We start from the raw sequence: 15,521 nt of genomic DNA on the forward strand, positions 1-15,521 counted from the left end.
TGCTTAACTGAACACTGTCCAAAACAGAAAAAAAAATATATGGTGCTTCCCTTAAGCTATTTTGACCATCTATTATACAGTTCACAGCCCCTGATTCAGGAAGGTAGTTGAGTAGGATGAGGAGTCTAACTAAAAGTTAGAACTATCTTTAAGCGCTTGCAGTGCTGGGCCTCTTCTGATCAGTGATATTAAGATCCAGTCTTGGATTTTGCCCTTGTTTATTCCTATGCGACCAAAAGTTTAATTAAATTAATAATTCCTGGCAAACGTAATGAAGATTGAATCAGGTTCCAAAAAAGTTTCACTGTGTCGTAACTGTTCAAAGCTGTTATATTGTGGTGGGCGAAGCTGGATTTATTGTAAGAAAGCCCAGTAGATTTGTACAGCAGCCTCTGGACAAAGACTTGCTGGAGTGGAGAAGGTGAAGCGTTAACTTTTGCACATTAAATTGCTTACGAACTATTCTGAGCATATTTAGGCTTATGATAGGCTCGGGGTTTTTCATAAGCATTAAAACTTGTTCTTTGAGGGGAACAGATGTGTTTTTCAATGGTTGGCCAAAAGTGCTCTCTTTGCTTTGACAATTATGTATTTCATAGAGTCATCATGTGTTTTGTTATGGGCTTTTATTTTTTCCGTATTCTGCTGCTGGTTTATGTGTATATGCAACGGTTTTATGTTTAACTTAGGTGGGCATGGCTAGCCAGACAAAGGGAGTATGCAGCAAGATTAGTGCTTCTATAAAATGCACTTCATTTTTATCATAAATCTATTTGTAAACTTAAAAAAAAAAATCTTATTTTAAAGCAAATTGGAGGACACTAAAAATGCAAAATTAAAAATCCAAAGGTCAATTAGTTCTAAAAGCCAGGCATGCTTAAACCTGACACCCATGCAATGTGTATTATTACACAGGCTTTCATTATGTCGTTACATGGCTTGCTTTCTTTACCTACTGCTTTTCACGTGGACAGTGACTGAGTAATTTGTGCTGGACAAGGCATGGTCTGAAGAATCCGGGCTTTATTTCAAACTAAGTTTTGTTTCCCCATGCAGCCACTGGTAGGTAGGCGGGAGAAGGTGATTCAGGGTCACAAAAGGAGGAAGAAGCTTTAATAGGCAGGCACGGGAGTTGGATGGTGCAACGGATATTGCAGTAGCAGCCCAGGTTCTGATGGAAGAAATGGGGATGGTGTATGAATGCAGGAGGATGCTTTGAGCCTTCCAGGTCTCATGGAGAAGGACAGAGTATCCAGATTTAATCTGCTGATTTTCTTTCAAGAAACCCCTCTTCCTCATCAGGCCCAAGCTGCTTAAAGTGTAAGTAGCTGCCAAACACATCAACAGGTACACGCTTGAGAGTTTGGAAGCAGGATCACCGGTCAAAAGGCTTGTGACTTAGCACTCACGACCTCAGCTTTCCCGGTTCTCTCACTTTGCTGGCCGTGGGGAGGAAAGGTCAAGAGTTGATGCCTCTGTGCGAGCGGGAAGCATTTCATGAGGTATGCAAGTACAGTATTTTCTCTTCCTTTATTAAAAAAAAAAAAAAAAAAAGACAATCCGGGAGAAACGGTTTCACCACGGTCACTGGCAAAGTGTAAGGGTGGCCATGGGGAGGTGGAGAGCTGTCCCGGAGAGCAGCTCCCTGAGGAAAGCAGATACTCCGAGAGCCCTGGAGCGGGTCGCCCCCGTACCGGGACTGACAGCCCAGAGTCCGAACCTCCCCCGGCCGTCGAGAGGGACAGTGGGCGATGGCGACCTCCCCGGCGGGCAGTGAGCGCCGGGCAGAGCCGAACAACGGCCGTGAGGGGAGAGCAACGGCTGTCCACGCGGGCGGGGGGCGGGCAGTGAGGAGGCGGCGCGGAGAAGCGGCCACTCGCTCAGCGTTTTGGGGTGTTTTTTCCTCTATGTGGTTGCTGTCAGCAGACCGCCGGAGAGGGAAGTCTCAAGAGTTTTCCCTCAGTTCACGGCTGCCCAAGGAGGGCGGCCGCAGCGGGACACCGCTGGGTGTAGCTGCCCTGTCTCACGGGGAACGAACTCCGCCTGGGAGCGGGGCCAGGGGCTTGTTTACTGCTCTCCCCGCCGAGAGCTGGCGAGGGCAGCGTGCGGTACCTGTGTGTGGAGACTTGAGGCGCCCGCCTCCCGCTCAGCGCGAGCGGCGGCCCTCAACTGTCCACTGCCAGCCTCGCGCACCGCCCGCCCCCACGCTTCCCCCTCCCCGGGCGTCGGCCAGGGGCCGCGGCACGAGCGCTTATCGCCGCCGCTGACACGCCACGGCCCCGCCCCGCCGGAGAACAGGCCGGGGGGCGGGGAGGAAGAGGAGCGTGGCTGCGCCTCCCTCCCCTTGCCCCCCCCTCCGCCTCCCTGCCCTCAGCCAATCGCCGCGGAGGAAAGCCCTCGTGCCGCTAACGCCCCCACGGGAGCCCCCCTTTTAAAATAAAGCGGCGGCAGCGGGTCAACCCCTCGGCGCGCGCGGCGGAGAGAAGCGGGGCACGTGTGTGGGGCGGGCGCGCGCACGGACGGACAGACAGCGCGCGCGCGCGCGCTGCAGGATGCCCGCGGCTCCCGCCGCGAGGGGCTGAGGCGCGCGGGGGCCCGGAGGGCGCGAGGCGGCGGAAGGCGGGAGCGGCGCGCGGGGAGGGTCTCCTGAGGATGGCGCCGGTGAGCGAGCAGCTGCCGCCGCAGGGCGCGGGGAACCCCGCCGCCGCCCCCCTGGCCGGCCCGCCGCCGCCGGCCGCGGTGGTAGAGCTGCGGCAGGAGAACGGCGGCGAGTGGTGCCCGGGGAGCGGCGGCGATGCTGACAGCGGGGACCAGCCCCGGGCGGCGCCGGAGGCTGCCGGGAGCGCGGCGCCGGAGCCCCCCGAGGGCGGCTGGGGCTGGGTGGTGATGCTGGCCGCCATGTGGTGCAACGGCGCCGTTTTCGGCATCCAGAACTCGTGCGGGGTCCTCTTCGTCTCCATGCTCCACCTCTTCGGCGGCGGCCAGGACAAGCAGCTGGCGTTCAAAACAGGTGAGGGGCGGCGAAGGAAGGGGTCGGGGTGCTGCCAGCCCTTCCCGCCTCGGGCCTTCCCCGCCCGCAGCCCGGGCGGCGGAGGTGCCCCGGCCGGTAGCTCCCGCTGCCAGCGGTGCGGCCGCTGCGGCTGCCGGTGTCCGTGCCCCGCGGGGCTGTCGGCACCGGCTGGCGGGGCGGCTGCGGCCGCTGCCCGTCCTGCCGCTGTATCCGTAGGCTGCCAGAGCCCTCGGGGCGAGCCGCAGGGCCGGGCCGGAGCCTGCCCCGCCGCAAGCACGTGAGGCTGGGCTGAGGGACTCGGAAATACTCATTTGACCGAGGCCGAGGGGAGCTCCGTTCTGCTCCCTGCGAGCAGCCGTGCCCCGGAGACAGGGCTTGAGGCAGCGAGCTCCTGGGGCGTGGGGGAGAAGCTGCAGGGAGGGAAGCAGGTGTGCTCTGACTGCTTCCACCGGAGTATTCATCGGCATCGGTCGTCGTGCATTGCAGGAAAAAATGCATGTCTTGATCCCAGAAAGTTTTATTCTCTTCCACCCACATTAACCTGCTGATTAGTCTAAATGATTAATTAACAGTGGGTTGTAATGGCACTGAAAATATGTAGAGAATGGGCTTAACAGTTGCCAAAACCAGTATTTGATGTGCAGCTTTCTTGCTGTAACTAATGTCCCCAAACTCACCAGTAAATGATGTTTACTAGACTCTAAGGACACAACAGTGCTATTGCAATCAAATCTCCATTCTGCCGTTACTAATCTAAGTCATTCTAGTGCATAAGCGTCAATTAATTCAAAAGGCAGCACATACGTTATGTAAGTTCTCTTTGAAAAGTGTCTTGTGCTTTGACTTTGTAAGTCGAGGATATGCAGGTTCTGTCTCACAATAATAAAGAATTACTAGTCATAATAATTTATTGTGGTGAATGATAATGAACTTGGCTTATTTAAAAGGTAGCTTACATATTAAAATAGCAAACATTCTTTTATTTTTTTTTTCTTACTAAAAAAAGTGTTCCAGTTATGTAGCCCTGCAGAGGTGTAGTCTTTCTAGGAAACTTTATCAGTACATAGTGGTGTTACAGACCTTTAGAAGAGTTTCGAGAATATTTATGTCTGAAGTGGAAAGCTAAGTGGAAAGCTTACTGACTGCAGTGAGTAAGAAAGCTGTGGTGGAGCACTGATGTACTCTCCAGCTTTTGAGTTATTTGTGGTGATGTAGAAGGTGTGTTGCTCACTGTTCTTGAGCTAGGAACATGGGGAGCTATGTATGTGTACATGTCAGATGTGGCAATGCCTGCTTCACAGAAAGGAAATGCACATCCAGAAGCAGGTGTCTGGGCTTCTTAGCCTGGACAGGAGAAAAATTAGGTTGTTCAGAGGAGGTGCTGTGAACGTTTGTGTACTGACCTGGGAGCCTCTGGCCAGTCAGAAATGCAGAAATACATAGGTGGTTGGTACTCTGTTCATAGTACAGAGGTGTGATTGCTTTTTCTGACGATCTGGTTCTCTAGTAAAGATCTCTCAAAATAGTTATCTTGTACTAAAAAAAAAAGTGACTTCTAGGTAATGGTGCAGTAGTTGAAATAATCAATGAGTGAAGGATTGAAATTATTCTCTCTTTCCTTCCAGAAGGGTAATTGCACCACTGGTGTTTAAGTGAAGTGAGATTGCAGGTGTGTTCCACCCATGTTTTTGAAAATTTGCCAAAATGCAGACAAGAGTGGGGGGAAGAAAGAATGTTGCTTATAGCCTAGTTGTCTTGCATCCTCCTTAGAAGAGTAGGAAGAGTTCAGAGTCCTGGATGCAGGAGGCACCTTCTGCATCAATTATTTTTATTTTTTTTTTTAAAAAGGAAGCTGCAACTGCATTTTGTTTTGCTCTGTCAGATGTGGTCTAGTATGGGTAATGCAGAAGACACTTATTTTGCTTTTTCAAATCCAAATGGGTATAAGTTGGGGGAAATAGCATAAGATGCCTTGCCTAGATGTCTTGTATGCATGTGAAGGAGGAGGACTGCAAATACAGAAGTGCCTCCTGTAAATAGCAGAACAGCAGATAAGATGGTGTCCTTCCTTTTAATACCCAAAAGTACCCTAATGAGTCTGGGCACTGAAAGGGCTAAGCAGTGGCTGTCAGACAGGACTTTTTGTTCCTTAATGTTGAACTTCTTTGCCTAGAAACTGCTTGTCTGCTATTTTTTATCTTGTTGAAGATAGGACCAAGGGTGAACAGAACTAACCAAATTCTGATACAATATTTAGCTTGCCATGAAGGGGAGCTATGATCAGAAATGGCAAATCGCACTTAGTCTATCTCTTCTTGAACACTGGGTAAGCTGGCATGCCATAAAAAGAAAAAGAGTGACTAATGGGATAAAGTCAGTTGGATTTTAGTGTTGGAGAAAACCCTATCCTGATCACTCCCATAGTATTGATTATAGTATGTAATCTAGTTAGTCTCTTGTGTTTGAACTGATTGCGACTCAAAGCTGGCAGTGGAAACTGAGTTTGAGTCAGATGTAATGAATTTGAAAACTGGGATTTGTAATGAAAGTTTTCTTGCTTTGGAATATGAAGTCTAATATTCTAATCCTTCCAAAAAAACCAAACCACCCACACACACAACCCAAAAAACCAACCAAACAAAAAACCAAACAAAAAAAAACCCAAACAAAAAAACATACCACAAAAAAACCCAACCAAACCTTTAAAATCTGTAATGCTGAATTTTTTTTTGAAAGGTGTGAAGATTCTAGTTAATCTCCCCTGGCACCCCAGGTGTCTGCAGAATCTTGCCATTGATCCAGACTACCACAGAATTCAACTTTTTAACTAAAGATTACTTGGCTTTTGCCAGAAGCATATGTGTTACTAAAGGTTTTTGTGTGCATGTTTTTTTTGGAACCAGCCAGTAGTTGTCTCTTGCCTGGTGTTTTCTTCAAAAAACCAGGAATTAAGCAGACTACAGTATATGCTACTTTTATTACCTCTTAATAGATGGAAGGATGCCTTTGTCAGGCAAAATAGGAAGGCATTAAGTAATCATAGTACATGCTTTATTATTTTTAGTAGATGGATGGATATTTATCAGTATGAAAGACTGAGTATGGGAGGAGGCAGGAGAATGTAGTCAAGAAGTGACTCTGCCTTGCAGATAAGGAGTGAAAGGAAGCAGAAGTACAGGCAAGGCAGGAAAGCTGTCTCCAGAATGCAGCATCAGCACTGGATAAATGAGTAACTATAACATTGTTGCAGAATTTAAAAGTGTTAATGGAATAACTTGTGGTGTGGGTTATAGATAGTTCACAAATTTCTTCAAGGGGCGTGTAACTATAATTCATATTTTTAATGAATTTTTGGACTAGCATACAATATTTTGATATTGGTATTAGTAAAAAGCTTGTTTCTTTGCTGATCTATTGTGCTTTACAAACATTTGTATTGTTTCCTTGTGTAGCCAGTTTTTTGTTCAAATCTGGTTGATTCACAAGTACAGAAGAGGGAAAGCCCCCAATGTAAGTATAAAACTTCTAGAAAGATGCGTCTGAAGTCTCAGGAAACTACTCCATTCATTGTTTATAGTTCATTGTGTTTGAGGAACAAGTTGGGTGGAAAAACACAATGGCAATGAAATATGGGAGGCTCCTAGTCCTTGGAAATAGAGCAGACCTAGTAGGCCTCTAACATTCAAGTACAATTGTTGTCTGGTTGTCCTTGAAGGGGAAAGATTGGGCCCTGGGGCCAGTTTGGGTTCTGGCAGGACAAGTACTTGGTTTCTCTCCCTGTTGGTGTTGGCACAGAGGGAGAGATGTGGAGCACTGAACCAGCCCTGGTGTTACCTCAGAGATCTGGCCTCTCAGCCCCATCTAGTCCTGTGTTGTGCTGGCTTATTAATTTAATGGGGCAGTTTGAAGTTGGAAGTTTTTCCTTTAATATTTCCTTCAATCTTTTGCTGTTTTACTGAGATTTACTTCAGAGATAAAAAAAGCACCATCAACAGTTTTATCATTCAAGACCTTGTTCTGTACCTGTCTGTCAGAACCACACTTTCATCTCTGATTCTATGGGATGTGGTTTCTGGTAAACTGGGAGGCTTGGCGAACTGGAAGGGTGTCACATGGCTTATGAGAGAGCAGTTGACTTTTTTTTTTTTAAAAGAAATAAGTCAAATTTGGAACACAGAAGTTATCGGAGCACAAAACCGTAATATGTATGAGGTACAAGAAAGCATGCTACTGTGTCACAGTTTGGTGAATAAGGGTTACATTGCAATGAAGGATGTAGTTCCACAGAAACTTGGACTGATGGTTATTGGTGCTGCTGTAGTCTGCCTTCCTTCCCGTGTTCGTGTGGCCATTGAAATCAGACTGGCTGAAAAATAACTCAATGTGAAAGTAACATTTCACTTTATTCAGCTGCAGTCATATTTTTGTGCTGTTTTGACCTGGCTTTGTGGTTATAAATATGTATGTAAATGAAGACTGTGGAGTAGTTGAAATTATGATGGGGTCAGCCTGGAAAGTTGAAGGTAGTTTCTTTAGTATGCTATCTCTCTTTAGGACAGAATAGTTGATACTGCTGCAGTTTATGCATAAATGCATGCACGTATAACTTTATGCCTCCAGCCCTGGAGCATTTATCTTGTGCTCTTAATAACTAGTTTGCAGACTGATTAGCCTTGTGCCTGCTAGTTAGATTGTCTTTTTGTGTTCTTCTTGTTGGTATTCAGACTGGTTAGATCTCTTCTCATTCCAACTGCAGATAAACTTGTAACAAGTTGCTTAGTTAAAGACAATAATCTTCCTGGTGTGTCTAAAAGCTGTTTTCCAATTTCTTTTTGTGGACTTCTTTAGAGGCCATACTTCAATTTCACAGGGATGAAACGTCTCTATAAAATGGTAAAGATGGTGGGTTGTTACCACCACTCTGCATTAAATGCACATGCCTCAAGTTTTTGGAGCTTTTGTGTTCTGCCTTTCAGACAAAACTATATCCTATAAACCCTCCTTCAACCAAACCTGCCTAAAAACTTAATTTTTACTGTACTTTATTAATGAGGTAAATTGGATGAAAGCAAGATCCTATTGAATGTCTTTCAGAGTATTTTTGCTGTTAGTGTAATCTTATCAATAAAGGTTTTTTCTTAAAGATGTTACATCGGTACAACACTAGAAAGCTATTATAAATGTCATTTAGTGCCTGCCTGTAGCTATGCTAATCTAATTACATGCATCAAACTAATGAAAGAGTTCTTGAACATAAGGTTAAAATAGTTTAAAACACCTTTAAAAAATTAACTTAAAGTCTTAAAATTAAACTTTTAGCTTATTTGTTTGTTCATAAGAGAAATGCCTTGTTTGATGGTTCTTAAGAGAGTGTTAAGGCTGACTGTTTTCCAGTCTCATCCTTAAATCTCAATTTCTGAAGGGTTTATGTAACATTTTTTTGAGTGCTCTCATTTCTAATTTAAGTAAACAGCAGTATTGCTTAGTTAGGCTGTTCTGCAGATGGATGAAGACTCCAACTTGGTTTGATTTCCAAGTAGCAGAAGAAACTATTTTTGACTGCGATTTTGAAGATAATTTATCTAGATGGTTTGCTGGTCTGTCATCTGCTATTTTGCTTTCAGACAAAGTGGCTTGTGACTGGTGTGTATGTGTATATTTTCATGCGTCTGCCTCCTTATGTCTTTTCCTTGGATAAATATTTCAAGTCTTAACAGTTTTGTTCCATGTGGAACATTTTTTTCATACGCTGTTAAAGTTATTTCTTTGATTGTCTCTGATGCTTCTATAACTTTCTGAAATACGGAGAAGAAATTTGCTGTCATTCCAAAAGAGGCTTTGCCATTTTATGGCATGACATGGAGTACTATGATGACGTTATGCTATCTAGTTTGCATTATTTACATAACCAAATGTTTTTCTTGCTGCTTTTTATTAATACCTGCATTCAGTGGAGGTTAGTTGACTTTGAAGTTTTCCAGTGTGCATTGCTCCCTACTCTTCAACTTTGTTTTGTTTAATTGGTCCCTGTAGTCTGTTCAATGTCATCTTATTCATCCGTTTTGGCTACCATTCTTTGAGGTTCCTCAAATCCCTTCCTGATTTTTGAGTTGGACTAAATAACTGCTGTCTAAAGAGGAAGCTGGCAAAATGTGTATGTTTATTAATAGAGCTTCAGTCTTAGGAAGATGTACCTGTGCTTAGTGCTGTTTGCCTATCCATAATGATGATTTAATCTTTTAACTTGGTCTTCTTTGCCTCCAGACACTTGAAGTTTTCTGATAATATTAATTCTTCTTTTTCTCATGATTTGATTTCTTTAGCCTCTTAAAGGAATGGTGTTAAAGGCCAACTTGAAGCTTAATTATTGGTCTGTCTTCCTTTTATTCAGTTACTAATTTTGCACACAGAAATGCAGTAGACTGTTCTCAAACAATTATAGCATAATTTGTCTATTCTTTTAGCCAGTTTGAGTTATTTCAGTAATTACAGATAATAACAAAATAGTTAAGGTTTTAGACTCTCTGCTTGGAGCAATGTCTGCTAGAGCAGGCTGCTGAGGACTTTGCCCAGTTGGGTTTTGACCATGTCCAAGGAAGGAGACTTCACAGCCTGTGTGGGTGACTGGTGCTGGTATTTGACCACCCTTGTAGTAAAAAGTTTTTTCTTACATTTAAATTAAATTCTCTGTACTTCAATTTGTGCCCATTGCCTCCTGTCAGAAAACAAGTGAGAAGAGTTTGGCTTTTTTTTTTTTTTTTTGCTACTTCTCCTCAGGTATTTATACACACTTAAAAGATTCCCCCTCCCAGCACGTTCTTCCTGAGGCTAGCCAATCCCACCTTTCTCAGCCTCTTATCCTATGTTAGATGCTCCAATTCCTTGATCATCTTTGCAGCCCTTTGCTGGATTCACAGTAATATGCTGAAGGAGGAGCAGATAGTCTGCTTAATTGGGGCTTCAGACTCTTGAAGCTTCAGGGTCTTGGAGAAGATAAACTCAATCGCTTTCTTGCCATCTCTAGTACTGTCCAGTGTGCTGGCCTCCTCCCACGTTGTTGGCTACTGCTGTGCAAACTGCTGTGTCTGGCTGTGCTATTGGAGCTGTGTTCTAGGCCAGCCCCTTTCATAATGTGAGGGTTCAACAGTTGTATGAAGTTTAGTATTTAATGTTTTCTAAATTTTATAATGATATGATTTACTATTTGAAGAGCCACATGCAGATAATCTTAACTGAGGAACTGAGTGGCAGTTCAGGTTTAGCTGTAGAGTTGTTATGCTCTTGGAAACTATCCTGTTCTGGTTTTCAATTACTCATTTTTAGATTTATGGCTTAATTTATTAATGCTTATAAAATATGTGGGAATTGGTATAAGTATTTGATCAGTCACATTAAAGCATCTTTAGTTCACTAAATGCTAAGAAAATTTTGTAATTGGAACTCTATTTTCTAGCCTTTTAATTTAAAAACAAAAGTGTGTTTAAAAAATATTCAGTTTAGTTTTCAGAAATACCTATGTAAGACTTATTCTGGATTTTTAAGGCTTTTTTTCCCAAAATTTTATGTAGTGTAACATCATTACATGGAAGACAAGGCTTTGTTGGTCTGAATTATGAATAAGAACTTATAATAGAATCCTACACCTCGAAGATCATGCTTTGAAATGAGAGGGCTATTAATAAAATTCTAACTTACACTGGTGTGTCTTGGTAAGGAAAATAAGGATTTTCAGTGAACAATGATCTATAATGTTTAGCAAGTAATTGCCCAGTTCAAAATTGCTTCTGCTCTGTGTACTGCAATGAAGGAGACGTAGTGATTACTTACATCCAAGCTAAGGTAGTATTGATAATATCACTGCTTTATTTTAGAATATTCATTGTGGCAGAAGAGATAGTATAGGTTCTTTCATATATATTCCATGTTTTTTTTAATCTTCTGTTTTGTGAACACACAGTTAAGGCAGCCTTAGTCTGCTGCAGTTTAGCCTTCAGCAAATATGTGCAGAAAGGATAATTCTATGAGGAAACATTCCCTTGTGATCTTGCATTATCTGTTTTACTTCCTGAAATCTAATTTATTACAACAGCTCTGGTTTATATCCAGCCATTAATTTTCATGGGAACTGGCTAGGAATGACTTGTTTTCATAGTTAAGTTAGAGTAGCAGCCCTTTAGCAAGGACGGGACCAATTTAAAAATCATCAGTGTTAGTTCCCAGACACAGGAAGGGATTACTGGGATGCTGAGCCCAAACTTATCAGCAGCATGTCTACAATCCTGTGGAACATTCTCCCTTAGGTGGTGGGGTTGTACTTTGATTGCAAATTGTAAAGCAACTTTCTTGTTACCTTTTTGCTGTAATAAGTAGAAATAGTGAATTCTTTGGCTATCTGTCAGCTGCAGTGTGCTTTATTCACTAAAGCTGTAATTTATGTGTATGTTTAAAGTACCTTGTAATAGTTTTTTTTGCATTTTTAAGAACATAGATGTATGAGGAATAATAAGTAATTTTAAACGTACCAGCTATTAATTTAAGTCCCTTAATCTCTGTTGTCCTCTCGCAAATGACTTATAAATGAGCAGTAAGGATTGCACTCTATTTTATCAATGCTGTAACTCTGAGCAAGGATAAAACACTGTGGTAGAATGTACTAAATGAACTGTGATCTTTAAGCTTTCTGTTTCGGCAGTCAAGAAGGAATGAACAGTCCTTTCTTTTTGAAACAAAAACACAGCTTTAACAGTTGCAAATTCATTACATGATGACCAGGAACAGTGTTCTTGTATACAAGGTAAGAAAGCTGCTCTTTTTTGCAAACAAAAAAAAGTCTTAACTATAACACCAAAAAGGGATTTTTCTAATTGGAGAAGTCCTAGTTTGGGTTCCTACTATATTGCATTGCATGCTTAAGAGCCAAATAATTCAATAATATAATGTTAGAATTCATTAAAAAGTGATCCTTAGTGAATGTTGAGATGGGCCATATCTTTGGAGGATTTTGTCTGTGCTGTCTGTGGTATTTGCACTTCAGAGCACCCGGTTGTCCTTGGACTGACTACAGTGACTGTGTCGTCTTCACTTTGCGGATACAGACATGTACTATCCACATGTCTCTTAAGGAGCTGCTTAGTTTGCTCCAGACTAGAGTCTGGATGGCAGCTAAGCAGTGTACAGAATGAGCAGCTGAACAACAAGGACACAGGTGTAAAACTGAAACCAATTTGCTTTGCATAAGGAGGCCTGTATCTCCTACCAAAAGTATCAGAAGTACTGAGTGTTCTTGGGCCACCTGTCCAGGGTTTACTTGGACAGTAACCTGATCCTGTATTATAATTAAACATGCTGGAGAACATGCTGGGATTGGAATAATCTCAATGGGTTACATGGGTGAGACTGAAAGCCTACTAATTTGTCAGTTTGCTTCGTGTTTAGTCCATACTATAGTAGTTTCAGAGTGGTTTGAAATAGTTAACATCAGCTGCTATATAATGCTCCTTGCTTTTTTTTTTTTTTTGAGAGGAAAGAAGATGTGGTAGTGGTACTTTACCTGAAGATGCTACTAACCTCTGAGCAAGTGAAATTGAAATCAAGAACCTGAACTGTGGTGCATATTTTGGACATGTGTCCCTGGTATATGTCATGGTTCAGAATAACAACCTTCTTGGAAAGTTGGTATAGCGTTAGATAATATTTGTTCAAATCTTGAGTGTACAATTTATATGATGACTTTTGGGTTCTTCTTCAATTCATTTGCAGAAGTGCTGCCAGTGGCCCCTTGAGTTCATTGGTTTAAGTTGTCATGTGTGTGACAAAACTGAAGGGGTATGTACTTTAAAGAAAGCCTGTATGGCTTTGGCACATAAAAGCAAATTTGAAATTGCCCTTCTTTTATACCTTCGAGTCATTTCCTGCCTTTGAAATATTTATGTAGCTTAGGCTCTTCAAAACCCAACATTGCATTCCAAACTTGAAAGAAATTAGAACTCTCAGCTCCTAATGTCTGACACTGCTGGGTACACACAGTCATCTAGAAAACTAAATCAACACTAGGAAGTTTTCTGGAAGCTTAAACCAAATGTGCAAGCTTGAGGTGTATTTTCTAATCCTATCAGAGTAACTCCATTTCTTACAAATTGAAGCATGGAGCATTAAGAGATTTTTATACCTCTGTACATATCAAAGACTTTTGTTCATGGTGCAGTAGTTTAATGAACATTTAGTTTCATGCAGTGAAATCACTGACCCTTGGAAGTGTGTGTAGGGGGACAGGGACAGAACTGGGTAGCTTAGTGGTAAGGCTGGAGTGGAACTGCACAAAACTAGGATGGATAATATTTGTCTTTGCATGCACTGTCAAAACTTGAATCAGCATGACCCAACTCTGGTATTCTGCATATTTATTGCTTTTTCTAATATTAGGCAAAAAAAATAGTATGTTGCATGCAATTCATGCTACCTCAGAGCTGTAAACTGATTTACCTATATAAATATTGTCAAGAAATGTGACAAAATGCTTTTGTAAGCTTATAATTTCAAATAGTGTTAATCCTGAAATTAACAATATCTGGTGTATTTCTTTTTCAGACAGTATTAATGTTTCGTGCATGTGGTATAATACATTTAATTTACTATTAAGAGATGTTATATGATACATGTTCAGTCTCTACATCAAGGTCCTTGACAAAACAACCTCATACTGTATTAATTTTTTTTAGCTGAGCATGTATTATTTCAACAGTTGGTCAAAATATTTTTAAATATTTTGTAAGTAGCCTAATTGTATTTATTAAAGACAACTTTATTGGGAAAATACAGGTAGGGAGAGGCAGATACCGTACAAAGTACTCTGCTGCTTGTTCTTTGGGCTATGGTCCTGGCTTCCTCTGAGCAACTGATATTTCTTTCCTGTTTACGAGGTATCCCACCTAGCAGTCTTCTAGGTGCATATTTTCCTGATCAGGACAGATAAGTGTGGTGCTATAAAGAGTAAATTTAAAAGCCGGGTGAAAAAATGTATCATGTCTTTAAGACTGCCTACAACTGGACCTGTGTGGTTGTTCTGAAGTTTCAAACAAAAAATACGTGGATTCTTAATGTGAGAGCATTCATGTAGGTTTCAAGTTAAGGATCAGAATGAAAAGGATACAAAGTTAACTTCAAGATGAAAATTTGCTTCAAGTTTTACATTACTTTCTGAAGGTGATAAATCTTAGCACTTCTCACTGCTTTTTATCTATAAGCAGTGTGGATTCCGTGGAAACTGAGTGGTAGTTCTTTGGGATAGCAACTCAGCCTGAGAGATTGCTGGTCATTGTCTACTGTGAAGAAGATGTTGGTATTACAAACAGTGTTCTTAAAATGGAAAGGCTTTCATTGTGTTTATGAAGACATTGTTTTTAAAAAAAGAGCTATGCTTTTCTTGAGCTTTTGCAGAGTTCTGTAGACCACTGTACAAACTGTTCTGTAATACTCTTCAATATACTTACTTCTGTTTTTCTGGAAGAGAACAATTTCTGTGACTGAGATTATACAGCTTGGTCATAATCGCTTAAAACCTGGTGACTGCTTTTCTTTTGTCTAAAAAAACCTAAAATCTGAAATAGAGGAGGCTCGATGGACTTTAACAGGTAATTAAGAGCACTGGTCTTAGAAATGGCTACTAGCAGTAATGTGGACAAGGTGACTTGTTTATGAATCTCTGGGTGGTGTGATTGTAGCTGATTAGTAGATGTATCGGTGGTTCTCAGAAATTAAGTAAATCATGCCGCTTTTTCTTTTAAGACATTAAACACTAGATTCTGTCTGCACAGTTTTTAGCACTGTTTCCTGTGTTATAGACCAGTGATGATTCTGACAAAATACATGTTAGTATAATTAAGAATCAGTCCTGATAATATTTCCTGTTCTGGACCTTAAGATGCATCTTTGACTTCTGCTCTGCATCCTGCTTAATAGAGAAGTAACATGCTGTTAATTTTATATGTATATGACCTATATGACAAAAGCCCACAAACCCTTCAACTAGAGAAGGGGGAGAGGTTGGCCTCTAACCAGCCACTGTATCTTGAATATACCCTACCTGTTTCCTAACAAGATACAGGCCCTCACTTCTTACTATTTTTTTTTTAGCAAAGGCCATGTGTCTGCTCAGTATTGCAGGGTTTTCCATCAGTTTGTAAGTTCTACCTTTTCTTAACTTGATTTCTGGATAGAAGAATCATAAGAGTTTTGGTTTTATCTCAGGCTCTCCATGCCATTACCACCAGAAATACCCTGTCTCTGTGCACAACTCAGAGCTTGGGAGTGTGATCAATTAATTTTGAGGTAATCTTACCACTAAGTGTGAAACTGCATAATTAATAAAATTCATTGTTTTCTTGAATAAGTGCCTGTAGTGGCTGACCTTTTAGTGAAGTGTTGAGCGTAGCTTTGGATAACACAGACACTGAGGAATGGGATTAAAGGTTTGTGGCTGGGGAGGGCATGGGTGTTTAATGGGAATCTGAGA

At 41.9% G+C, this 15,521-nt stretch overlaps 1 protein-coding gene across 1 annotated transcript in view; it reads left to right on the forward strand.

The window, feature by feature from the left end:
• Positions 1-2,431: 2,431 nt before the first annotated feature.
• The window catches only part of SLC16A10 (solute carrier family 16 member 10), a 71,822-nt gene continuing 58,732 nt past the window's right edge, over positions 2,432-15,521 (forward strand). Inside the window, exon 1 of the mRNA XM_065631596.1 lies at positions 2,432-3,010. Coding sequence (XP_065487668.1) covers positions 2,653-3,010 — 358 coding nt within the window. The 5' untranslated portion in view covers positions 2,432-2,652. The remainder of the gene's footprint in view (positions 3,011-15,521) is intronic.

The sequence above is a fragment of the Caloenas nicobarica genome, chromosome 3 (genome assembly GCF_036013445.1).
Source record: "Caloenas nicobarica isolate bCalNic1 chromosome 3, bCalNic1.hap1, whole genome shotgun sequence".
In the NCBI taxonomy this organism is placed as follows: Eukaryota; Metazoa; Chordata; class Aves; order Columbiformes; family Columbidae; genus Caloenas; species Caloenas nicobarica.